Raw genomic sequence first — 25290 nt, 5'->3', positions numbered from 1 at the left:
AAGCCTTCTGCAGGAGCCAGGCAGAGGAGGAACGAGAACAGCAGCAGCTCAGAGCAGCCTTTGAGGTCTGAATGAGGCTTGACGAGGAGCACAGCAGCCAGCAGAGAGCCATCGGGGCAGGATGATAACGACACTGTGATAATCACACTGTCCTGAGCCACTTCAAATGCAGAAGGCACCACAGGAGGAGCCAAGCTTACGCAACTGGGTTTAGAAGGCAAAGAGAAGGGAGAGAAAAAGGAGAAGCTGAAAATACAGAAACACCCCAAGGAGGAATTAGTCTGCGGGGATACAGTTTCGGGCTGCTGACTAGCAAGGCCACAGGAATACCTCCTGTCACACTCCTTCGGGCCCTGTGCTCCACAGCAAGAACAATAAAGGCTCCTCTGCAGCTCTTTGCTTGCAGCAGTCTGCAGAAAATAAGCTTCTGCCCTACATAAAGGTATTACAGATACTTTTAAGGTACACAAAGGCTGAAGCAAGCGAGAGCATTCCGTTCCCATTCTGTTGTCTAACGCCTGAGTGAGCAGCTCCAGGTACACACAACCAAAGTCCACCTGCCAAGGACTCTCCCAGGTGCTGAGCTTGGATCTGAATCACTCGGCAGCGACCAAGACAGAGCTGACACTTCAGAGAGTACCCCGAGCTGGAAGGGACCCACCAGGACCATCGAGTCCAACTCCTGGCACCACGCAGGTCCACCCAGCAATTCAGACCATAGGACTGAGAGCACAGTCCAAAGGGTTCTCAAACTCCAGCAGGCTCGGTGCTGTGACTGCGTCCCTGGGGAGCCTGTTCCAGTGTGCGACCACCCTCTTGGTGAAGAACCTCTTCCTGATGTCCAGCCTGAACCTCCCCTGTTGCATCTTGACTCCATTCCCTCAGGTCCTATCGCTGGTCACTAAAGAAAACCGATCGGCGCCTGCCCCTCCACTTCCCTTCGCGAGGAAGTTGTAGACCATGATGAGGCCTCCCCTCAGCCTCCTCCTCTCCAGGCTGAACAGACCAAGCGACCTCAGCTGCTCCTTGTACATCTTCCCCTCAAGGCCCTTCACCATCTTTGCAGCCCTCCTCTGGACACTCTCCAACAGTTTCACGTCCTTTTTGTGCTGTGGTGCCCAGAACTGCACACAGTGCTCGAGGTAAGGCTGCACCAGAGGGACAATCCCTTCCCTCATCCAACTAGCGATGCCGTGCTTGGTGCACCCCAGGGTACATTTGTCCCTCCTGGCTGCCAGGGCACACTGCGGGCAAAAACCACCACACTCACCCCCAGCTTGCTAGCAGTTGCCTGGCATTTTCAGAAGTTTAGGGCAAATCCAACCATTGCAGTGCCACTGACACCTAAAGACACGCCTGTCTCCGACCCGTGTCACTAGGGAGCAGGTATTGGTGTTTGTGGGTTACAGGCAGATCCTCTTGGCACCTAGGATGGAACGATGGCACAGAGAGCAGCATGGCACCGACCAGCTGGGGTGGGATGGCCACAACCAAGTGGTGCAGTCGGTATACCAGAAGGAAGGGATGGCATCGAAAAGGACCTGGACAAGCTGGAGAATTGGGCCCACGAGAACCTAATGAGGTTCAACAAGGCCAAGTGCAAGGTGCTGCACCTGGACCAGGGCAATCCCAGACATGAGGACAGGCTGGGAGAAGAACTCATTGAGGGCAGCCCTGCAGAGAAGGATTTGGGGGTTCTGGTGGGCAAAAAGCTCGCTGTGAGGCAGCAGTGTGTGCTCGCAGCCCAGAAGGCCAATTATGTCCTGGGCTGCATTAAAAAAGGGGTGGGCAGCCGGGGACAGAGGGGATTGTCCCCCTCTGCTCTGCCCTTGTGAGACCCCACCTGGAGCGCTGCGTCCTCGATGACTCGATGATCTCGAGGTCTCTTCCAACCTCGACAATTCCGTGATTCTGTCCAGGGCTGGAGCCCCCAGCACGAGGAGGACGTGGGGCTGTGGGAGCAGGTCCAGAGCAGGGACTCGAAGGTGACCAAGGGGCTGGAGCAGCCCTGCCGTGAGGGAAGGCTGAGGGAGGTGGGGGTGTTCACCCTGGGGAAGAGGAGGCTGTGGGGACACCTCACGGAGAGCTTATAAAAGGGCTGCAGAGGGACAATTTGCTTGGGTAGATGACGAGAGGACGAGGGGGAGCGGGCTTGGGCTGAAAGAGGGGAGATTTAGGTCGGATATGAGGAGGAAATCCTTCACTCTGAGGGCGGGGGGAGGCCCTGCAGCGGGTCACCCAGAGAGGCTGGGGGTGCTGAAGGCAAGGTTAGACGAGGCTTTGGGCACAAAAAACTTAAAAACATACATATAAAAACGTCATAAACAAATAAATAAGCAAACACACAACAAGGACCCGACCCCCCCCCCCCCCAATAGCTCACCCTCCAGGCTCTCGCACTGCACCAGGTTCACGTAGTCGCCGTGCCGCAGCACGCCCGCCTTGAAGCCTCGCACCAGCCCCTCCAGGTAGCCGTTGTCCACGTTGAAGTGGAGCTCGGGGCAACACGACATCATGGCGGCAGCGCCTCCTTTCCTCTCTTCGCCTTCCTTTCCCTTCCCTTCCCTTCCCTCCCCTTCCCCTTCCCCCGGCCGCTCGCCTGACGCCGGCCGCAGCCCCGCCCGCTTCACCGGCCCGGCGGGCCCTGCGCGGGAGGGAGGGGTTGGCGCGGAGGGGAGGGGATTAGGGGGGTTTTGGGGAGGTTTGGGGGGAATTTTGAAAAGGAGAGGGAGGGAGGGGGTTAGGGGAGGATGGGGGAGGCTGAGGGGGAGTCAGGGAGGAGGCTGAATGGGTTTTAGGGGGAGTTTTAAGAGGAGACTCAGGGGGTCTGAGGGGGATCATGAGGGGATCGTGAGGGGGTCTTAGGAGGACGCTGAGGGGGAGTCACAGAGGAGCCTGAGGGGATCTTAGGGGGAGTATTAAGGGGAGACTGAGGGGAATTGGAGTCGTAGAGGGGAAACTGAGAGGTAATGGGAGTCTTAGAGGGGAGTCTGGGGGGATTCTGAGGGGATCTTGGGGGGAGTCCTAATTGGGAGCCTGAGGGAGAGGCTGAGGGGTCAGAGGGAGTCTTAAAGGGGATCCTGAGGGGACCCTGGGGGAGGCTGAGGGGGTCGCAGAGGAGACTGAGGAGGTCTTAGGGGGAGTATTAAAGGGACACTGAGGGGAATTGGAGTCTTAGAGGGGAGTCTGAGGGGATTCTGAGTAGATCTTGGGGGGAGTCCTAAGGGAGAGGCTGAGGGGGGTCAGAGAGAGTCTTAGGGGAGGGTCTGAGGGGAGCCTGAGGGGGATTCTGAAGGGATCTTAGGGGGAGGCTGAGGGGACTCTGAGAGGAGTCTGGGGGAGACTGAGGCTGATGGGGAGTCAGAGGGGAGCCTGAGGGGGTCTTAGGGGGAGTATTAAGGGGAGACTGAGGGGTAATTGGAGTCTTAGAGGGGAGTCTGGGGGGATTCTGAGGGGATCTTAGGGGGAGTCCTAAGGGGGGGCCTGAGGGAGAGGTTGAGGGGGTCAGAGGGAGCCTTAGGGGGGATCCTGAGGGGACCTTAGGGGAGGCTGAGGGGGATTCTGAGAGGAGTCTGAGGGAGAGTCTGACAGGAGTCAGGGAGAGCCTGAGGACAGTCTGAGGGGAGCCTGAAGGGACCCAGGGGGAAGCCTGAGGCACCCTGTGGGGAATCTGAGGGGATCCTCAGCCCCCCACCCCAGTACAGCCCCACACATCACACCGGAGCCCCCCCCTGTGGGGAGGCATTTCCCATCGGGAAGTGTTTCTGTGCAATGCCGGTGGCTGAGCGCAGGCACAGATCACCCAGAGGGGCCACGAGGTCTCCATCATCAGAGGTCTCCAAACCCACCTGGGCTTGGCGCTGGGTGGCCCTGCCGGAGCAGGGTGGCACCGGGTGACACCAGGAGGTCCCTGCCCACCCCAGTCACCCTGAGCAGGACACCAGCCCCAGTCTTGCTCAGTAATGGGTTTGCTATCGGCTGCTTTATTGGAGCTGCGGAGGAAGAGGCTCGTGGGGAGAGGCCCGTAGCAGCCCCAAGGGGCGAGGAGCGGGCAGCCCGGCGGCACTAGTTCTTGCCACAGGGGAAATTGGTGCTGATCTTCCTGCAGTAGCAGAAAGCATTGAAGAAGCGGCAGTAGCAGGTGGCGCAGGGGTCGCAGCAGGGGATCTGGTGGCCCAGGCAGGACTCCAGGAGGCGGACGCAGCGGCGGGGAGAGCGCTCTTCTCGGCCCGGAGCCTGCAGGGCTGTGGATGACGCCTGCCAGAGAGATGAGGAGGGAGAGGGTTTGTGGTCTGCTGGCTGGTGAGGAAGAATCATTTTGGAGAGAGCCAGGAGCCCAAGGCAGCTCCATCTCAAACAAAATAAGGCTTGCCAAAACCAGAGATATCCAAGAGAAGACACTCGGGGCTTTGTGCTGAACCCTTTTTTCACTTCAGCAGTTGATCCATGACCCCCTTGAGTCGGGTGTAGCAGGAGCAGGTCCCGCTTGGACCCTCCAAGGGGAAGGACGGGTCCGTGTTTTGCTCTAAAAGGACCTAACAGTCCTCAGCAGTGGATTCCCTGCTCCCATTCCCTCTGGCTGGAGGTGTCCTCACAGTCCCCGTTGATTTTTACTGAACAATTGGTCTGGCTTGAGACATTTCAGAAGAGGATGTTTCACGCCCATTTTTCATTACGGAAACGCGTGGTGGGAAGTTTCAGTTCCGACACTTTCTTAGGAAATTAGGCCGGGAAACCTCGCCTGCCTCCAGAACTTCCTCCAGCCGCTTCCCCTCCCAGCCCCTGCAGCAGCATCCCTGGAAGGCTGACCCCAAAGGAACGGCTTTCCCAGCCCCGTGATGTCCAGCTTCCCAAATCCCAGCATGTCCACGCTCCTCAGCGGACAGCGAAGGGATGCTCCCTTCCCAGACCACGTTTAGGGTTTGCTCCAAACCACCCCGACCACTAGGGTGTGGAGAAGCCTGGTGTGACTCAAAGCAGCCCTGGTCCTTTTTTATTTTTTATTTTTTTAAGGGAAACACAAGGTCACGGAGCAGTACCTGCGGTTCCAGCACACTGCTTTTCTGCAGGAGGTCACCATCAGCTTCTTGGACCTCCAGGGCCATCTGATCAAACTCCGTCCTGGGAAGAGCTCCTGCAAAACAGAGAGAGGCTGCACACTGGCACTGCAGGGGGGGCTCCCCTCTTGCATTTTGGGGGCCCGGGCATGCCAGCAAGGGTCGGGGAGTGCAGGACTCACCTGCAGGCTCCACCGCCACCTCCTTGACTTTCCGCAGCAGGCTGGGGTAGCGGGCTCTGTCTGCCCCGTACAGCCCGGTGCTCATCTTCTGCAGGTGGCTGTGGCTGAGGTCCGAGGTGAGGATGGCCTGGATGCCCTGCAGCAGCCCGTAGCACAGCAGCAGCACGTTCAGCATGGTCCTGGGGTGACCTGCGTGGAGGGGACGGGGCCAGCGTCAGCCTGGTCCCCACCGCCACCGCCCAGGTAACCGAGGGACACGGTGCTGGCCAGGGGTGCTGGCCAAAGGTGCCCCTATGGGTGGCACCCGAGTTCAAGAGCAAGACGAAGAGGGAGAGCTGTGAGGTCTGATGCTTTGCCCCCACCACCAGACTTCAGATGGGAGCACCCAAAGCAATCCGAAGCTGGTTCTGCCTCCCGGCGGTGGGACTCCAGCTGTTTGTGGAGGCTCAGGGTCTCCCTGCCCATCTCCCACACCACCCCAAGGCCACACGTGCCTGCCTGCCAGTGCACAGGCTGCGGCCAAAACGAGTCCCACGAAGCTCCTGCTAACACTTAGGCTCACAGAGCACAGAAATGCCGCTGGTTTTAAAGGCCAGAAGCTGATCCTTCCAGCCCGGGCTGCGTCTGGGCTTCATCACATCGCTGGGGGGCTCTCCAGGCGCCAGCCCTCGAGCCGTGGTTCGTGCCCAGCCTTAGGGACAGGTTTGCAACGCTCCGGGCAGGAGCTTGGTGCGTGGACAGGAGCAACTTGGCGTGGCTGCAGCCTCCTGCACTGCACGTGGCGTTGCACCCAGGGCCGCGGTGATGGAAACGTCCCCAAAGGCCCTGGGACTCCACGATCTGGATGTCACTGCAAAGTCCCTTTCGGGCACCTCCGAGCCATGCGGTTACCCCAATAACCCACAGAGGCTCAGCCGGACGGCTGCTGAGCACCGAGTGTTTGGGTGCAGCCTCCTTTGCCTGGCCAAGCTGCCTGGAGCTCAGTTGCCATCATCTGATGTCCCCAGGTGGGACCAGCCTGTGGTTTCCCCCTGCCCCCAGTGCAGGGCTCCCTGCCCGTGAGGGAATCCAGATTTTCCTCTCCCAATGCAGGACAGGGCTGCGAGCTTCAGCAGCCTGAAAACCACGCGGGGAGCCAAAAAAAGGGACCCAGGAGTGGCAACCCTGTCCCACCCAGCCCCGTGACACCCAGTTCCTGCTCCTTTGGCCAGGCCAAAAAGCTGCTCAGGGGCTCCAGCCTGGCAGCCCGGACCCACAGACCCCTCCTCACCCCATAAAACCACCCCACGCTGTGCCACGGGACCCCCACAGCCCAGCCCCATTCCCCAGACCCTTCCCCGGGGCAGAACCCCACCGACCTCCTCCGGGCACAGAGGGGCTCCGGGCGCGTTGCTCCGCCGGGCTCGCTCTCTGCCTCGACGCCCTCCCCACATGCTTACGGGAATTTATATCGGCTCCCTGCTAATTAAGTGCCGCGGCCGCGTCACTCCGCTAACCAGCGGGGATGTGGGCTGCTCTGGAAACGGGGCTCCGGCTGGCCGGGGAGGCGGGCGGTGCGTGGGAGGGGGGGCTCCTGCGTGGGGCTACGGCGAGGAGCTCAGCCCCACCTGCCCCAAAATCCGGGGGTGGCCACCCAGGGGTGCGAGGTCCCGGCTGCCCCGTGCCGGAGGAGCCAGGGGGTGCCACGTCTGTGCCAGAGGAGCCTCCGGTTGTGCCCGGCCTTGCTCCATCATCCCTCGCCGTGCTTTGGAGAAGGGATCAAACATCAGCGCTGCTCTCCCGAGGCACCCAGAGCTCTCTGCTGCTTTTTGAGGGTCAAATTGCCCGTCCCTAGCTCCTGGCATGAACCCAGCCACGGCGCAGAGCCCATTTGCAGCCTCCGCTCCCCGTCTGCGGGGCCTCGGGGCTCCCATCTGTGCTAGCAGCACCTCTCCTTCCTCGATCCCTTCCACAACCTGTGGCACCTCCGAGCTCCCTGCACACCCGGGGCTGCTCTCCGCCACGGCGAGGACGACCAGCAGCAGCCTCCAGCCCCGACGGCATCTTCCACGGCCCCATCGTGGCTCCTCGAGCCTCTGGGTGCCGGGACATTCAAGCACTGCTCCCAAAGCCAAAGGAAGCTGCAGCAAAGCCTGGCGTGAGCTGGGCACGCGTGGAGGCAGCACCTCTGCCCCTGGGCAGCCTCTCACCCCGCTGGGGTGTCCCCAGCCGCACTGTGGGGTCCCCCACACCCCACACACAGGGTGCAGGCCCCCCGTGCCCCTTCCCACTCCTGGTGGGCACCGAGTGCCCCATGCCCCTACACCCCAGCGGGGTCTGGCTCCCAGGGGAGGGAGCAGCGAGCGGTGACGCCAACCCCGAGCGGGCTCAGCCTGGCTCATTAGGGTCCCGCTCATTAATGCCCGGCTCGTTAGGGTCTGGCTCATTAGGGCCGCGCTCGGAGGGCTTCTGGGAAGGCATTAGCGGAGCGGCGCTGAGAGCTTTTTCATCTGCCGGAGCTTTTTTTAGCCCCCCGGCCCCTAATTAGCTAAACGAGCCGCTTCCAGGAACGGCCCCGGGCTCCGGGTCCCCCCCCCCACTCCGCAGGACCCCCGCATCCCATCCCTCCCCCCCCCCCCGTGCTGGGTGCGCTGAGCTGCGCCCGGCCTCAGCTCGGGGCCGGGGCCCTTTAAGGCGCGCCCCCGCGCCGCGTGACGTCAGCGGGGCGGGCGCGCCGCCGGGACGCAGCAGCCCCGCGGCCCCGAGCTCCGGCGGGCGGTGAGAGGCGGGGGGGGGAATGGGAAGGGGGTTTGGGGGTGCACTGGGGGCTGGGAGGGGGGTGTTGGGGTGCGAAAGGGGCTGGGAGGGGGGTTTTGGGGTGCGCAGGGGGCTCAGAGTGGGGTTTTGGGGTCTGCAGGGGTCTGGGAGTGGGGTTTTGGGGTGCAAAAGGGGCTGGGAGTGGGGTTTTGGGGTGCACTGGGGTCTCAGAGTGGGGTTTTGGGGTGCAAAAGGGTCTGGGAGTGGGATGTTAGGATGCACAGGGGGCTGGGAGTGAGGTTTTGGGGTGCACTGGGGTCTTGAAGTGTGGTTTTGGGGTGCACAGGGGTCTTGGAGGGGGGTTTTGGGGTACACGGGCGGCTGGAAGTGAGGTTTTGGGATGCACTGGGGTCTCAGAGTGGGGTTTTGGGGTGCAAAAGGGGCTGGGAGTGGGATGTTAGGGTGCACAGGGGGCTGGGAATGAGGTTTTGGGGTGTTGGAGGGCTGGGAGTGAGGTTTTGGGGTGCTCATGGAGCTGGGAGTGGGGTGCTGGGGTGCACAGGGGTCTCAGTTGGGTTGTGGGGTGCATAAGGGTCTGGGTGTAGGGTGTTGGGGTATGCAGGGGGCAAGGAGTGGAGTGCTGGGAGTGGGGTTTTGGGGTGCACAAGGGTGTGGATGTGGGGTGTTAGGGTGTACAGGGTCTGGCAGTGAGGTTTTGGGGTACCCAGGGAGCTGGGAGTGGGATGTTGGAGTGTGCAGGGGGCTGGGGGAGTGTTGGGGGCCTGGGAGTGGGGTTTTGGGGTACACATGGGGCTGGGGGGGTGGAGGTTGTGGAGTATTGGGGTGCTGAGGGCTGGAAGTAGGGTTTTGGGGTGCCTAGAGGACTGGGAATTGGGGTGCCCAGGGTTTTGGGGTGCTGGGAGGGCTGGAGGTTGGGGTGCTGGGGACCAGGGGATATTGGGGTGCCCAGGTTAGTGGGATACTGGAGGTTGGGATATTGGGGTGCTGAGGAATGGGGAGGTTGGTGTGTTGGGAATGGGAATTGGTGGTATTGGGGTGACTGGAGGTTGGGGTATTGGGGTGCCCAAGGGGATGGGAACCAGGGGGATACTGGTGTGCCCAGGGTTGTGGGGTTACTGGGATGCCCAGGGGACTGGGATGCTGAGGGTTGGGGATTGTTGGGGTGCCTGGGGTCATGGGGTAATGAGGGCCTGGAATTTGGGGTTTCAGGGTGCTGGGGATGTGGAGGTTGGGGTGCTCGAAGGGAAGGGGGTTACTGGGGTACTGAGAGACCGGAGGTGGGCTCCTTGTGGTGCCTGGGGTGCTGTGGGCCAGACTACGGGGGTGCAACACCATCGGTGCTGGGTCTCCACCAACCCCAAAGTCAGAGGGGGTGCCCGGTCCGCTCAGCACCCCCCCCGTGGCCCTACAGCGCCCCATGCCTGTTTTCTGCCTGACGCCGCCATGGCCGAGGGGAAGATCGCGGGGCTGTACGACCTGGAGCGCACGCTGGGCAAGGGGCACTTTGCGGTGGTGAAGCTGGCGCGCCACGTCTTCACCGGGCAGCGCGTGGCCGTCAAGGTGATCGACAAGAGCAAGCTGGCGGGCGAGGCGGCGGGGCAGCTGCTGCAGGAGGTGCGCTGCATGAAGCTGGTGCAGCACCCCAACGTGGTGCGCCTCTACGAGGTGATCGACACCCACTCCAAGCTCTACCTCATCCTGGAGCTGGGCGACGGCGGCGACATGTTCGACCACATCATGCGGCACGAGGGCGGGCTGGCCGAGGGCCGCGCCAAGCACTACTTCGCCCAGATCGTCCACGCCATCTCCTACTGCCACAAGCTGCACGTGGTGCACCGCGACCTCAAGCCCGAGAACGTCGTCTTCTTCCAGGAGCAAGGGGTGGTCAAGCTCACGGACTTTGGCTTCAGCAACCGCTTCCAGCCCGGCAAGATGCTCACCACCAGCTGCGGCTCGCTGGCGTACTCGGCGCCGGAGATCCTGCTGGGGGATGAGTACGACGCGCCGGCCGTGGGTAAGGGCGCAGCGAGCGGGTGATGCCCACCCCGAGCTCGTGCCTCCCTCGTGTGTGTGCTCGTTGCCCTGCCAGGATGTGGTGTACGGGTGTGAACGGGCTCGCTCTGCTTGTGCTCCCCCTTCCCGTGGCGTTTTGGGCATCCTCGGGGGACAAATCCTGCACTGGGATGCTCGGCCACAGCAGGAGGCTGGGTGAGGCTGACCCGGTGCAGCTCCAAGCCGGAGGCAACTCAGTGCCGGAAGGAAACCTGCTCGGGATGCTGCTGCCTGCAGCTCGGAAAGTTTCCTCTGCTCGGCCCCCGCCCTGCTGGAGCTTCCTGCCGGGGTTCGGGGCCCGTCCCGGGGCGCGGGGAGGCCCCACGGGGACAGCGGGGACGTGGGAGGAGAGGCAGGGCCGGGAGCCGCGCCAGCTCCGCTGGAATTTGGGGCAGGAGGATTGAGCAAAACAAAGCGCTGGAGCTCTTAAAGGCAACGGCCCGGTTTCAGCACGGAGGGGGAAGGATCCTAAAGCGGGAGCTGGCAGGGCTCGGAGGGGAGATGGAAGCACGAATGCCTAGCTCTGCAAAAGCAAATCAAGCGAGAAAGCCGGCGCAGATGAGAAATGTAAAAATGCGGGCACTTAAGGAGCTGAAGGTATTAGCAGAGAGCCCCGGGCCTGTGCTCAGCATCCTAAAAATAAAACGGTTCTGCAATAGCAAGAAAATCAGTCTCCGAGCTGCCGCGGGGGGCGGGAGCGCTGCACGGGCGCGTTCCTGCCGCGGGTCCGTGTGGCAGTCACAGGGAGGCACGTGAAGATGACTGCTGCGGCTGGCGGCGGGGCTGGCCCTGGCCCTGTCCCCAGAGGAGGGCAGCGAGCCCGTTTGGGCTGGTGCCCGCGCAGCTGGGAGAGAACAGCTCGGGGCTGCTGCAGCCTGTAGGGCAGCGGGGAGCTGTGGTGACAGTGCCACCCCGCTTTGGGGACCCCCTCCAGAGGGGTTTGTGCAGCTGTGGGCTGTGGGTGCGTGCTGGAGCCCTGTCCCTAGGGGTCCCGGATGGATTATGGGCACCCAGTGCTTGGGCAGGTGGCCCACAGGTGGCTCTGGGTGACAGGGACGAGGCCGTGGTGCTGTGATGGCTGCTAAAGGGTGCTGATCCCTGCCGTGGCTGGATCCTGCCACCGCCAGCCAGAGCCTTCCCGCTGGGTGTGCTCAGACCAAGACCCCAGGGGGTGGTCTCGGGGCTGCCCGGAGCTGTTGGGGTCACGCAGCCCCTGGTCCCAGCTGTCCCCGGTGTTTTTGGGGTGTCCCCTCCAGCACATCCCAGTGCTGGGATCCAGTTGGGACCTGTGTAAGGGCATGGCTGAGCTGGGCTGAGTGCAGATGATGAAAAACAGGGATGAGGAGGTGACAGAGCAGGTGGCCTTCACGCCCTGACCACCACCTCTTCTGTGAAGTCCCTGGGGACTTGCTTGGATATGGGATAGGCAAGGTCCTTCCCCGTGTTGGTGGCACCTGCCATGGGGCAGGACCTGGAGCAGCACCCCAAGGGACCTGCGCCCTGCTGGAACCTGCTGGGGGGTACCTGGGCTCTCCTTGGGGGTCCTCAGCGATGCTGGGGGACGTCAGCCTGGGCACGGCGGTCATGCTGGCTGGGGTTGCTGAACCTCCTCCTCCTCCTCTTCCTCTTCCTCTTGCAGACATCTGGAGCCTGGGCGTCATCCTCTACATGCTGGTGTGCGGGCAGCCGCCCTTCCAGGAGGCCAACGACAGCGAGACGCTCACCATGATCATGGACTGCCGCTACACCGTGCCCCCGCACGTCTCGGCGCAGTGCTCCGAGTAGGCACCTCTCCCCGCTCTGTAACCCCGGGGCGGCTGTCCCCGTCCCCGTGGGTGTCCCCACGGGTGTCCCCATCCCCGTGGGTGCCCCAGGATCGGGTTGGGGATTGGGGGAAAGCTCCCGGCCATGCTCTGATGGAGGTTCCTGGTGTCGCTCCCTTCCCCGGGCAGCCTCATCTCCAGGATGCTGCAGCGGGACCCCCGGCAGCGAGCCTCCCTGGAGCAGATCGAGGGCCACGCGTGGCTGCAGGGGGTGGACCCGTCCCCCGCCAGCCGCTCCCTGCTGCCCCTCACCTCGCACAAGCGCGTGTCCCGGGAGGAGCACGAGATCATCATCCAGGCCATGACGTGCGGGCACATCGCCGACCGGGACACCATCCAGGAGTGAGTGTGGGGCACCTCTGCAGCCGGGACAGAGCGCTGGGGAAAGAGGTTGGAGACCCCCAGGGTCGCCCCTGGGAGCACTGCATCCCTCGGGCGCTGACGTTCAGCCCTCCCCGTGTCACGCAGGGCGCTGGAGGCCGACCGCTACAACCACATCACGGCCACCTACTTCTTGCTGGCGGAGAGGATGCTGCGGGAGAAGCAGGAGGAGCAGGGCCGCCGCCGGAGCCTCCTCTACGACCTGGCCAAGCAGGTGCAGAGCAGGTGAGCCCCCGCCGCCTCCCCGTCCCCCCCCCCGGCATCCCACGCTGGGTGCTGACTCCTCCGCTCCTCCCCGCTCTCAGGACCGACCTCTCGGACACGTTCAGCCCCGTGGATGGCAGCGGTGGCCTTCAGCCCTTCACGGAGGCACCCAGCAGCCCCCAGCCACCCTCTCTGTCCGCCTGCGGGGACAGTGGTGACAGCGGCCGCGGCCTCCGCCAGCCCCCCCGGGTGCTGCTGAAGGCCCCTGCCATCGACACCGCCATCACCAAGAGCGCCCCGGCCCTGCAGCAGATCTGCGAGGAGGAGGAGGAAGAGGAGGAGGAGGAGGGCAGGCCCGCCGTGATGGAGAGGAAGAGCAGCTCGCTGAACCAGGAGCAGATGCGAGATTTCCTCCGCGCCGGGGCCCGCCGGCTGTCGTGCCGCGGGGAGGTGCCGGGCTGGGGGGCCGAGCCGGGGGGCTGGGGCGGGCGCCCGGGTGCCATCGGAGGCGGGCGAGGAGCCCCGGGGCCCCTGGAGCCCCCCAAGGGGAGGGAGGAGGACGTGGGGAGCCCCCAGGAAAGGGGGCCCGTCCTGCCGCCATCCCCAGACCCCACGGACAAATGCCAGGGGGCCCTCAGCAGCCCCCACATCCAGGCCCGGCGGGCGGTGGAGAGCTCGGGTCTGGGGGGCACTGAGGTGGGTGTGGAGAACGTGATAAAGCTGGACCCGGGGAAGGGCAAGAGCGGCAGCCTGCGGGACCGGCTCCTGCAGTTCCCCCTGTGCGAGAAAGCCCTGGCCTTCAAGATCCGGCCCAGCTCCAAGGAGAGCCTCCTGTCCCTGGGGCAGTTCAACTGCTGCCACGTCATTTAGCCCCGGGCAGGGGCTGTGTGCGTCCCCCCGCAGCCCCCCGGTGCTGCTGCACTGCTTCCACCCCGCTCGCCCCCATATCACCCCCATCGGCCACCTCCCTGCCGCGGGGCCGGCTGGGCACATGGAGGAGGGGGGGGAGCTGGGCTGGGGTCCCTGCCCTCCCCGCTGTCCCCAGCACCCCGTGCTCAGGGATGGGTGGACAACGACATTTTTTTAACTACTAGAAAGAGTTTTTTTAAATAGTCTATTTTAATGTAATTAAATAAAGATGGCTATATTCCCCCCCCCCAGAGCCTGAGCAACCCTGGGACTGTAGCCCCAGGGCCAGGCTGTCCTGCCTGCCCCCCCAGCCTGTCCCCCCCTCACCCCAGATGCGCTTCCTATTTATTACCTCTTTGTTTTCTTGCTGGCAAGAAATGAATGACGAGGGAGGCGGGCGCCCGGCCCGCTGCGCGCTGAAGGGATGGGAGCCGCTGGGAAGCAAAGTTCATCGGTCCAATAAACCACGCTTCGGGTTTGATGCGGTTGCCTCTTCTTTCTGCGGGTGGGGGGTCTTATAGGAAGAGGAGGAGGTTATGGTGTGGGTTGGGTGGTGGATGGACAGACAGACAGGCAAAGCAGACCCCGTGTCCATGGGAAAAGAGGCAGGAGAGGGTGCATGGGGCAGGCTGCAGCCACCCCAGCCCTCGGGCTCCCCTTGCTCACGCCTAAAGGATAAAGCTTTCGCCTGAACAGGGGCTTGAACCCTGGACCCTCAGATTAAAAGTCTGATGCTCTCCCAACTGAGCTATCCAGGCTCACATTTATAATTTTGGGTGATGCTCAGAACAGCCCCATGAGCCCCCCGTGTCCCTGTGCCACCAGGGGGATGAGGTGGGGACTCGCTGCTCCCACCAGGCTGCCCCCAGAGCCCCTCTCCCTGCCCCTGTCCCGGGACACCGCGGGATGCCTGAGGGCAGCCATGGGACCCCTGAGGGAGACGGGGTGAGCACAACCCAAGTTGCTGTGCTCGCCCAGCGGTCAGTGCTCTGCGCTGTGGCCGCAGCGACCTCGGTTCGACTCCGAGTCGCAGCAATGGTTTTGCAGAGACCCAAAGCAGTGCCCACGTCCCACATTGCCCATTTTGCTCTCTGAAATGTTCCTCTGTATGCCCACAGCTGGGTGCTGGGCTGGACATGGGTGGACATGGGCACCTCAGGGAGCCCAGGGAAGGGGCGTGAGGTGCTGGAGAGCCTGAAGCCTCCCTGCTTTTAGGGAGAGGAGGCGCTGAGGGGAGGCACTGAGGGGAAGCCATGAGGGGAAGCCATGAGGGCAGCCCGGCGCCATGGCCGCGCGCTCCGTTTTTGCCTCACGCTTCTCATCGAGCCGCCCTCATTAAGCAGCTAATTGCCTCCCCGAGGAGATTTGAAGGGAGGATTTGAGGAGAGAAAAAGGAGGGGGGCGCTGTGAGGAGGCGGCGCTCCCTCCCCGCCGCCCTTTCGGGCCCTCGGCAGCCACCGTCGCGGGGCCGTGAGGCGGCAGCGAGATGGCGGCGGGCGGCGACCCCGCGGCGGCTTTCGTGGCGTGGTGCGGGGCGGCCGGCGTGAGGCTGAGCCCCAAGGTGCGGCCTGAGGGGACCGGGAGGGGGGACATTGGGGGTGTCGGGGGTGTCCCCTGCCCTGCTGACGGGTCTCCTCTCGCCGCAGGTGCGCCTGAGCCGGCAGGGCACGGTGTCGGGCTACGGGCTGGTGGCCGGCGAGGAGCTGGCGGCGGGGGAGCTGCTGGTGGCCGTGCCGCGCCCCGCGCTGCTCTCCCAGCACACCTGCGGCATCCGCGGGCTGCTGAGGGACGGTGAGCACCGGGGAGGGGCCCAAAGTGTCCCCAGAGTCTCCCTAAAGTGTCCCCAGGGTGTCCCCAAAGTGTCCCCGGGGTGCTGGTCCTGCCCGCAGTATGAGTCTGTCCCCCCCCCCCCCCGGTTCTAAGCAGGCTCCCGGGGGGCTTGTGGGCAGAGCAAATGGATGAAATTTGCCTTTAATCTGCTTTATTTTCTCTGTCATCGCTCTGTGCATAGCTCAGGATGCTCTGCAGAGCCAGTCCGGGTGGGTGCCGCTCCTGCTGGCCCTGCTCTACGAGTACACGGCCAGCAGCTCCCCGTGGAGGCCCTATTTTGCTCTCTGGGAGGACTTCAGGAGCTTGGATCACCCCATGTTCTGGTAAGGGGGCACAGGGGGATGTGGGGTGGCCCCTTGGGACAGTGCAGTGATGGGGATTCGGCCCCACAGCCTTAGGGGTGGAGGTGGTGCTGCTGGGAGACTCCATCTCCACTCATTTAGCCCTGTGCCAAGAGCCTGAGGGATGCTCCAGACCCTACCTGTAACAGCAATCAAAAATCCAGAGAGCAGGGGGAAGCTTAATTCCCTTTCCTTTATCAATTCCCTTTCCTTTAGGGGAAGGAGTTTGCAGACCTTTCTTGCTGAAGCTGCTCTTTTCTTTGCACCAGGCCTGAAGAAGAAAGGAGCAGGCTGCTGCAGGGCACTGGCATCCCCGAAGCAGTGGACAAGGACCTGGCTAACATCCACCTGGAGTACAGCTCCATCGTCCTGCCTTTCATGCAGGCCCACCCTGACGTCTTTGACCCCAAGGTGCACACACTGGAGTTGTACAAGCAGCTGGTGGCGTTTGTCATGGCTTACAGGTGAGGAGGGAGGGCTTTGTGCTGACAGAGGAGGCAAAAAGCAAATTGTAGGATGAGGGGATGGTGAATGATCACAGGCTGCATTATTTAAAAGGTTGCAAGTGCACAGGAGTGCAATGGTAAGCCAAATCCCTGTATTGCAAGATGTAAAATAGGCCTGTCTTCATGTCCCTTGTCTTAGTTTTCAGGAACCTTTGGACGAGGAAGATGAAGATGAGAAGGGACCCAATCCTCCCATGATGGTACCCGTAGCAGATATTTTGAATCACGTGGCCAACCACAACGCCAACCTGGAATATGCTCCTGTGAGTGGGAAGCTCTTGTACTGGGCCCCATCCCAGAGCTGAGGCTTTGTTCGTGCAAGGTTTGCTCACTGACTCCACAGCAGCACTACTCACCTGCCAGGGCAGCTCCCTCAGAAAGAGGAAACTATTTTCCTTGACATAGGCAGCTGCTGCTTGCCTTGCCTTAGCCAGGACAACCTTAGGGTCAGCTGAGCCTCTCTGAAGACACTTTTGCTGTAGGACAGGAGCTGAAGCTTGTTTTTCTCGTTGCCTGCTATTGTGCACACAAGGTAGCTTTTTCCCTAAGATTATAGGTAAGAGATTGCACATACCTGAGTCATTTTCCTGGGAACGTCACTGCTGAAGGAAAACCCAACACCTGTGCTCAAGAACCACCCCCTTCACAACTGGTAGGATTGCTTACAGCTGCCTCTGAACCTCTCCCCTCTCTGCTTGCAGAAGTGTTTGCGCATGGTGACAACACGGCCCATCAGCAAAGGGCAAGAGATCTTCAACACCTACGGGCAGATGGCCAACTGGCAGCTCCTGCACATGTACGGCTTCGCGGAGCCCTATCCGGGCAACACCAATGACACTGCTGACATCCAGATGGTGACGGTGCGCAGGGCAGCGATGCAGCGTGAGTGGCACGGGGGGAAAGGGATGGAGCAGGGGTGGCTCCTGGTAAATAGTGATGTAATGAAATGGGGCTCGAGGATAAAGGGAAAATGAGGCTGTTCTGTAGCATTTCGAGAGCTGGGGCTGTGCCTTTTGCTGCCTCCTGTTTCCCCTTCCCCACCACTGCAAAGTGAGTTGCAGAGGCTGTTGCAGCTCTGCCACCTTCCAAACAGGTGCCAAAAACGAAGCACAGCGGCAACTGGTCTCGGAGCAGTGGGACTTCTTGTGCCAGCTGGAGATGGTGGGGGAGGAAGGCGCCTTTGTGGTTGGCTGGGATGAGGTGCTGACAGAGGAAGAGCTGTCTGTGACCCTGAAGGTAAGCACCACTATGTGGTTGCCAGGTGGTCAGAGCTACGCTAGGAACAGCACGGACACTGCAGCTGCTTGAACAGCATGTGAAAGGGTGAAATGAAGGCAGACAGGCATGGGAAGGGAGTTTGGTCCTAATATTTTGTGGGAAAGGAATTCGCAGGTGGCTTTGTGCTGTTTCACACATCTGTGAATTAGAAATAATGAGGAAATAAGCAGTAGAACCAAAACTTGAGCAAGGTTAAGATAAATTAACTTGGGTACAGTGTTGAAGATGAGCTTTGGGCAGTGGCTAATTGCTGGCTGGTTCGAGGCACGTGTCTGCGGGTCTCTAATCAATTTTATGACTGATTCAGGCACATGGACAGCACATGGGGCTACGGGGAAAGTATATGTAGTGGAGAAAGATGGCAACGATGGCCTTCTGTTCAAGAGCCATCAAGTGTCCATGTCTTTCATCTCTACCATAGTCCTGTGTGGGAAGTGGTAGGGGTGTAGCTGCCCATCTGCCAGGCTTCCCATGGCTCTGTTACCGTCCTTCCCTGGAGCAGCCACCTGCCCTCAAGCAGCTCTGTAGGGTTGTTAGCTTTGTAGGCAGCAGCTGAGGTTTCCGATTTGGAAGCTCTTTTAATCATGGAATCATAAAATGGTTTGGGATGGAAGGGATCTTAAAGATGATCTAGTTCCAAGCCCCCTGCCATGTGCAGGGCTGCTGTCTGAGCTGGTTTTACTTGTACTGCAGCCAAGGAACAATTCACCTGCTCCCTGTGGCCCTAAGACTGCAGTTCTCTGGGGAGGAAAGCCTGACACACCCACGGTGCCACTGACCTGTCTCTTTGCCTGGGTCATTTCAGGTGCTGTGCATGTCAGAAGAAGAATTCAAGGAGTATAAGGAACAGGATGGCTGGGAAGATGACAGTGAGGAAGAGGAAAGCTCCACCCTTTCTAACGAAGCTCTCTCCAGACTTAAAGCCCCTTGCAAGAAACTCCTTTATGACAGTGTGCTGCTGACCCTGGAGTCCTACAGGTCAGACCTGAAAGCAGACCAGGACTTGCTAAAAAAGGAAGCTTATGAGAAACTGAGTCAAAGGGAGCAGCAAGCTTTGCATGTACGCTATGGACAGAAAAGGATCTTGCATCAGCTGCTAGAGCTGGTACGCTGAAAGCCTCACTGCCCCTGGAAGTGAACTGCCTGCAACTGTGCTCGTAGAGGGAAGGGCAGCCTTCAGCCTTCCCTTCTACAGCAGCGAGAATGGATGCCAAGATTGAATATGGACCCACTTGTTCCTCACGGTTTGTGGCTTTTCAGCTACCTCTACATAGATAAAAAAAAAAAATCTTGCACAACAATAGCATTGTTGGGTGGCCTTATCTTTCAGGGAAAGCTCTGGAGCACAACTACTGTCTTTTTCTGGAGAACTTAAAATCCAGATCTGTTTGTTCAATGGTTGCTTAAGGGAGACAGACATACACCATCATAATAAAAAGTGAATTCCCTCATTCAGCATCCCAGGTTTAAAGCAAGAACTGCGCCTTGTCCAGGTGAACAGGGCAGAAAGAAATGTAGCTGGTAGGTTCAGACTAGGGATGCTAACAAACAACTCTTCACACAATTTCTTAACACTAAGCATTTTACAAGTACGAGCCCATCTATCTCTGTTTTTTATGTATGGCAGAATGTTTTCTTTTACCTCTGTAAAAGGTACTCCTGTAAGGGCTTGAGAAGACCCCATGTAGGAGGGTCACAGGTCTGCAGCTGCTGTAGGTTAAATATTTGATACCCGCACTCCAGCTGATGCAGTCCCTGAGCTCAGGCTCTGCTCTGAGGGAACATTTCTTACCCAGTGCAGTCTAATTCAGCAGAGTGCAAAGCCCTAGCTAGAAGAGATCTTTGCTGCTGCTGTTACTGCAAACCAGCAAACCCCAGACTGTATCCCTGGGTATAAAGGTCAGCTACATCCCGAACTGCACTGCTGGGGGGCAGGGTGCTTTAACATGACCCAGGGTGCTTCCCCCCACCCCTTTTACAGTGGTACAAGGCAGTGGCTGTTCAGAGTCCCAGGCTTGGCTCTTCACACAGCAGGCTACGCTTCAAACTATGCACACAGTGAACAGAAAGCCTTAAGTTCATCAACCTGAGTACATTCTACCCAGAGTCTCTGCTGGCAAGGACCCCAATAATCTCCGTGGAGTGACACCAGCAGTATTTGACAGTACCAGCTGCAGGATCCTTACCTGGTAAGAGGATATGAGATGTAGTTGCCTCTATCCTACCAGCCTGTAGGTAGGAAATTAACTTCCTGTAATGCAGGTTGGGATCTTGGCCGAGTCCTCTCTACCTTCAACTTTCTTACACCAACCTAGCAGTTCCTAAGGCCGGAAGAGAACTAGCCATGTACAGCAGCATTAGTACAGAACCAGAGAGACCTTTGAGCTTCTGCACAGCCAGTGTTAGGAGCCAGTAGGACAAGCCAAGAAGCTCTGCATACGGTTTGGTGAAGTGGCAGAGAAACCCCACCAAATTGGGGTAAAACTGGTTACTGATAATTCACTGTATTCTAACCAGGAGGGGAGAACAAGCTAGGAGTTTCAATACCGTAAGAAAATGATTCCAACTTTAAAATGCCCAATTTCAGCACAACTGCTGACCTGCCAAACAAAGGCCTGGGAAGTGTAGGAACTGGTAAGCAACTACTCCTTTAAGTTCTTGAGCCACAGTCCACCTGCATGTTTGGCTCCGTGGTCCCTTGGATCTCATTTTCTCTCTGTGCAGCAAAAGCACAGACAGGGAGAATCCCTTAATGCTCAGCAGGGAATCCTCTGCCCCTGTAAAGAAGGAAGCAGTGAATCCCTTTTCCTAGTATCTGCTAGGTTGTATGGTATAGGCCACAGGGAACATTAGCAGAGCATTAGCAGTGCTAAAGCTACCTATTCTTACAGGTTGAGCTAGCTAACTAGCAAGCTTGCACATAGCCTGCTGAAAGGAGCATCTTATCAGTGAGCAAATAATTAGAAACTAAGCTGGTGTGCTACCTTTGCTCCATGTCCCTCCACTGCCGTTTCCTTTCCAGCCCAACTTTGTCAGAGATGAACTCATGAACTCACAACTACGGCGTCTCCATCTCCACACAGCTACTGTGCCCTTCCCTTTTGCACTTCAAAACGAGGCCCTATCTATATGCGTAACATGTTCCCTCTCGCCTCGATCCTAGAAGCAAACCCAGTTGCTCTTGCTAGGCACTGCCCAAAATACACTGGGAAGTTGCAAATTTTGGATGGGTGGAAACGGACTTTGAAAGACATCATCTGGCCAGGTAGGATGGAACTGGAGAGAATAAGCACAGGGGCACGTGCTGCATGTCATGACTTTAATGTGTAACTACAGTATGCATACATACAAGAAGTGGGAGAACTAAAGCCCAAGAACTAGAAAGGCTACAAAATACAACACATGGACCAATACTTTACAAAACATTCAAAATCCTTACAAAATGGGCTGTATTGGTCCTTTTTTTCTTTGCTTTTGTTTTTTTTTTTGCGTGTTTTTTTCTTTTTTTTTTAAACAAACTTATACTGTGTGGTCACAGGGTAGGGAAAGGTCTAGATTTATTCCCCCCCCTCCAAAATTTACAAGTGTCAGGAGGAAAAAAAAAAAAAAAAAAAGCTATAGGCCTGGTCTCTGGTTTCTTTACTAAAAACAGCTGACCCTCTCCCAAAGGGCCTGAGGTGTGTCTTCAACAGAAAGGAGGCGTTCTCTGACTGCCACACCACTTGCTGTCTGTCAGCATTTGATGGGGTGGGGGGGAAAAGAAAAGCTGAACCTCAAATCCCTCCCTCACCCTTCCCCCTAACTCCATAATATTCCCATATTCCAAACGTATCCACCTTTTTTTTTGTAAAACAACTTAGTGATTTAAAGGTCCCCCATCCACATAAAGAAAAAATAAGTTACATAATAATATAACTGGCTTTTCAATATTCTTTGGGAGTCTGGGAATGTCAGGACAAGGAGGTCTGCCCCAGACAAGTGCTTGGCATCAGCAGCTGCCCCTTTATTACAAGCTGGACAGGCACCAGTTACCCACCTGCCTTTTACACAATTTGCACAAACCCAAAAGTCCAGACAAATGTTTCTGTTCCTTGTATTTACACTAGTTCAAAATGATATTCACAGCATCTTCTGAATTTTGGCCAAAAGTCAAAAAACTTGTTTCAAACTTTGGAACGTGCCCACACAGACTTTCACCCAGGATCTGTTGCATGTAACCCAATCGAGGGAGCTGGGAAGGTCGGGAAGAGCCTTACGGATTCTTCTGTCGGTCGATGGGACGGGGACCTCCAGGCCGGCACGCTTACCGCACGAGATGCAGCTCACCTAACTGGCACCCGTCCCTTCCATCACTTGCTGGGCCTGCTTCTGCCCCATGCAGCACTGTGCAACCGACTGGAACAACCTGAGCACGGAAGCAGAGCATCGTTAGGTACCTGAAGGGTATTCGTCCCTGCAATCTGACACGCTGCCACGTCCATCACCACCATAGGTGCACAAACTCACACTGCATGTGAATTAGCAAGCCCTGAGCTGGGCAAAGAGGGCCAGGATCTGATCTAGAGTGCTGCTACATCACAGAAATGCAATGCTCTCAGCTCAATACCCATTAGGATACAGAGGAACAGTGTTTGAACAGCGCTGGCATTATATAGCAGGCTGCTCTGAACCCTCTGTACTGAGGCTGGCGGCAGCCCTATTCCCAGTTCCACAATCTTTTAAAAGCATCTCCAATGTCTCCTCCCTTTGCAACCTAAAAATTCACTGTGGAACAAACATCCACGCACACAGGACAAGAAAACTTAGGCATCTCACAGTAGCCTGCTCTTGACTTCCAGTAATCCCTTTACATTCTGCTCTCAGGTTGTGTTTCCTCCTATTATGGCAGCAAATGGTGCTTCCACTACAAAGCACCAGAAGCTCAAGGTACAGCTCAGCCCCTGCTTCAGGTATATTGTTCGAGTCGTTTTGTTGTTAAGTTATACTCACTTCTCAATTTCTGGAGCACAGTGAACAAATTCATGGTTCCAGAATTTAAACGCTGGATTTTTTATCAGCTCAATGAAAGTAATAAGGAGACCCCAGGGATGAGGCCTATTTACAATCAGTCGTTCCAAGAGAACCCTGGAATCCAAAAACAAGAACAGTTAGACCAAGACAGAACTGAAATACACAAGGAAAGAAAGCAGGAAGCTGAATTCCCTCTCACCTAGTGATCTGCTCCTGGATAGCCTCAGTGTTGGCCTCTGCAAACAGGTAAAGCATGGTGCAACTGAAGTAGTGGGTGTGACTGTTGGGATATCGCAGCTGGTTGGCGATTGCGTTCAAGAAGAGGTACCGACCTGCAGAGGAGGAACAGCAACTATCAATGGTTTTGCTTACACACCACACACACACTAAAACAACTCATGGGCTTAAGATTAAGGTTTGTGAGCATGCCCTATACAGGTTCAAGAAACAAGAACAACTAAAGAACCCTATCAACCTGCACTGATGAGGCAGTAAGAATTCCATTCCTCTTCATTAAGCTGTTCTCTCATTCCCTTGCACACTTTCAACATTTGGTTTTAATATTGCTCTCATATTCAGAGAGCAGTGTTCTAATGTAGCACTACTTACTGTGAATCCACAAGCAGCTATATGAAATCTTCAGCGTTTCCCACAGCTCAACCAAGCTGCTGTTAAATTAGAAATGACGTGAACTACAAGTATTCCCAGCTCACCTTCAGTGTCCAGGTCTACAGCCAAATTCTGGAAGATGTCCATGTGCGCTGAGTGGGTAATGGTGCTCATGGACGGTGTGCTGCCTTTGTTGTGGATGTGCGCAATAGCTTGAGTACCTACGTAGAGCACCAGTGCATTAATCAGCTGGATGTTGTAGCGGTTGCCAGGTTCATTTGATACCTAATAGGAAAGATACAAAAAGCATTAACGTTTTATGTTCCTTCAGTAACCCACGGTACAGCATGTACAACAACAGCACCCAGACCATCTTGGTTATACAGAAGACAACATCGTTAGATGCCCACAAATTCAATCTGGCATTTTCCCTTTTGCAATACAGCGGTTATACATTGAAAAGCACCCAAGTGTTGACAGACTTGACATAGAATTTTTGCACTCCCTACTTGAAAGAAAAAGATTGCCTTCACCAAATCTGAATTCACTAGCCGTGCCACAGACTGCCTCAGATACACACTGCTTGTGTGAATTGGAGCAATTTTCTAAGGAAGTCTGACCTCAGTCCTGAATTCTGTTGTAAGCCATACCTCGTGATGTGTTAAATGCATGGAGTTGGCTAAAAGCTCTGAGCTGGGCTTCAGCTAATTTGTCTTTTCTACACCCCCAAAGCATTATCATGCAGATCCACAGACTTCAGGAACTAATGACCACTTGGAGTAAGAATTTAATTAGTTTCTAAACCAGACTGCAATTGAGTTAAAGAATGCTGAATATCAGACAATGCCTGTGTAAACAGCGCTGGAATCATGTGATGCAAGCCACAGAATTCTTTATCACTCAGTGGTAGGGGACAAAAGCAAGCTTGATACAATCAACTCTGACTACATTCTTCTCTAAGATTTGTGAGGTTGTACACTAGAAGCACGCAGGCAGAAGAGTCAGAGCTTTAGATAACCTCACTATAAGCATTTGGCAGCTCACAGAGATAAAACCAACTTCTCTTAAATTAGATCATTTTAGGGTTCCTAAAGTCAACACTCCTGTTTTCTTAAGTTGCCCTTCGATGAAACTGCTTAACAGACTTAACCCTGCTGGGAGGCTGGGGAAAGAAATACTCAGTGAATGGCATTTTCAGAGGCTTTTCTACTGTTTGGAACACATGCTTGCTACACACCAACATAATCCCTGCAAGGAAGGAAGGTGACTCAGCCAACGAGATCATTTGTCTCACACTACTCATTAAATCCAGCATCCTCAGAACCGAGCTACTCACTTGTAAGTTGCTGCGCAAGTCAGACAGAAAAGTAACTGGAGAACGGGTTTTGAGATAGGAATCCAAGTCTTTCTTGAACTGTGGCGGCATCACTCCAGTGAAATTGGTGAGTATTCGTGGAGCAATATTAATTTCACTTAACATGTCCACCTGTTAAGAGAAAAGCCAGTCAGCTAAAGCATAAACAATTTGTAAAGGAACAAATTACAACAACACGTAAGTGCTATTACATCAGCTACTGCTGGTGATAGCTTTTTCCTATGAGCAGGAGCTTTAGATAACCTCACTATAAGCAAACTTAAAAGGTGACTGTCTGGGAAGAGAGAGTGGAAGACAGAAGAATTCAAGCGGGAAGGCCACGGGGGAGTTCAGTCACTGCCTTTCAAGTCTCCCTCATCTACACTCAAGACGGTTTGGTAGTTGAGAAAAGTACAAAACATCCCTGTCGGTCAAGAATAGCCGCCTTCAGTCTCAGCAAGAGCTAGCTGAAGGAGTGTTGCTGCTTTGCTCCCATTAGCCTGCATCACTCAAAGACAAAAAGCAGGGCAATTTCAAAGCAGTGTGAGAAAGTTCATGCTGCCACAATCATTCCATGATTAGGAGACTGGCGTACGCCCAAACATTTAATTGCATTAACACTTCTCAAAATCTCTCCTCATTATGCAAGAGGCTTGCTTCAGAACAGTGTTTTATCTCATTATTTTAAGATATGACAGCATCTGTTTCTCATTAAAAAGTACTTCTGATTAGTGCTTGGACACAGTAACTCTTTAACAATTGCTGAACTGAACTACAGCCCCCCCACATCCTGCAGAGCACGAACTGTTCAACACATGCTGAACAGAACTGAGACAAGAACTATTAGCTGGACTTTCAAACCAAACTGCAAAGACTGCTTAAGTAGTCTGTTTTCCAGTGACAAATGAGATGGTGAAAAGATAAAGATGCCCTAGCTCCAAGACCACATGCCAAGTCAGACCTAGGGACATGGAGTCAGTCTCCCTTTGCAAAAGGA

The 25290-nt window shown here is 57.0% G+C and overlaps 5 protein-coding genes across 9 annotated transcripts in view; 2 read left to right on the top strand and 3 right to left on the bottom strand.

Annotated features, from left to right (window-relative positions):
* ATP6V0D1 (ATPase H+ transporting V0 subunit d1) overlaps positions 1-2567 on the bottom strand; it is a 33367-nt gene extending 30800 nt beyond the window's left edge. The window contains exon 1 of the mRNA XM_082769999.1: positions 2384-2567. Coding sequence (XP_082626125.1) covers positions 2384-2516 — 133 coding nt within the window. The 5' untranslated portion in view covers positions 2517-2567. The remainder of the gene's footprint in view (positions 1-2383) is intronic.
* Positions 2568-3995: 1428 nt separating this feature from the next.
* AGRP (agouti related neuropeptide) lies at positions 3996-7398 on the bottom strand. Its single transcript, XM_082770341.1, has 4 exons — positions 6598-7398; positions 5240-5428; positions 5040-5134; positions 3996-4257 (listed from the first exon to the last, which is right to left on the bottom strand). Exons 2-4 carry the CDS (start codon positions 5412-5414, stop codon positions 4066-4068), a joined length of 462 nt encoding a protein of 153 aa, XP_082626467.1. The 5' UTR covers positions 5415-5428; positions 6598-7398; the 3' UTR covers positions 3996-4065.
* A 564-nt stretch (positions 7399-7962) lies between these two features.
* Positions 7963-13846, top strand: LOC309882843 (SNF-related serine/threonine-protein kinase-like). The gene is made up of 6 exons (XM_082770323.1): positions 7963-7996; positions 9408-10010; positions 11688-11829; positions 12001-12213; positions 12340-12477; positions 12558-13846. Exons 2-6 carry the CDS (start codon positions 9440-9442, stop codon positions 13324-13326), a joined length of 1833 nt encoding a protein of 610 aa, XP_082626449.1. The 5' UTR covers positions 7963-7996; positions 9408-9439; the 3' UTR covers positions 13327-13846.
* Positions 13847-14340: 494 nt separating this feature from the next.
* Positions 14341-18885, top strand: SETD6 (SET domain containing 6, protein lysine methyltransferase). The gene is made up of 8 exons (XM_082770171.1): positions 14341-14926; positions 15012-15156; positions 15377-15518; positions 15806-16000; positions 16182-16305; positions 16744-16924; positions 17136-17278; positions 18126-18885. The coding sequence occupies exons 1-8, from the start codon at positions 14852-14854 to the stop codon at positions 18432-18434; spliced, it is 1314 nt and encodes a 437-aa protein (XP_082626297.1). The 5' UTR covers positions 14341-14851; the 3' UTR covers positions 18435-18885.
* Positions 18886-20625: 1740 nt separating this feature from the next.
* Positions 20626-25290, bottom strand: part of CNOT1 (CCR4-NOT transcription complex subunit 1) — a 58156-nt gene continuing 53491 nt past the window's right edge. For all 5 annotated transcript variants that reach the window (XM_082770290.1, XM_082770291.1, XM_082770293.1 and 2 more), the window contains exons 45-49: positions 24276-24425; positions 23044-23224; positions 22530-22662; positions 22310-22444; positions 20626-21725 (exon numbers count right to left, since the gene is read on the bottom strand). In XM_082770290.1, the coding sequence (XP_082626416.1) occupies positions 21647-21725; positions 22310-22444; positions 22530-22662; positions 23044-23224; positions 24276-24425 (678 nt within the window). In that variant the 3' untranslated portion in view covers positions 20626-21646. The remainder of the gene's footprint in view (positions 21726-22309; positions 22445-22529; positions 22663-23043; positions 23225-24275; positions 24426-25290) is intronic.

The sequence above is a fragment of the Aythya marila genome (genome assembly GCF_965140915.1).
Source record: "Aythya marila genome assembly, chromosome: 12".
Lineage (NCBI taxonomy): Eukaryota > Metazoa > Chordata > Aves > Anseriformes > Anatidae > Aythya > Aythya marila.
This window is presented reverse-complemented; position numbering and strand designations above follow the sequence as displayed.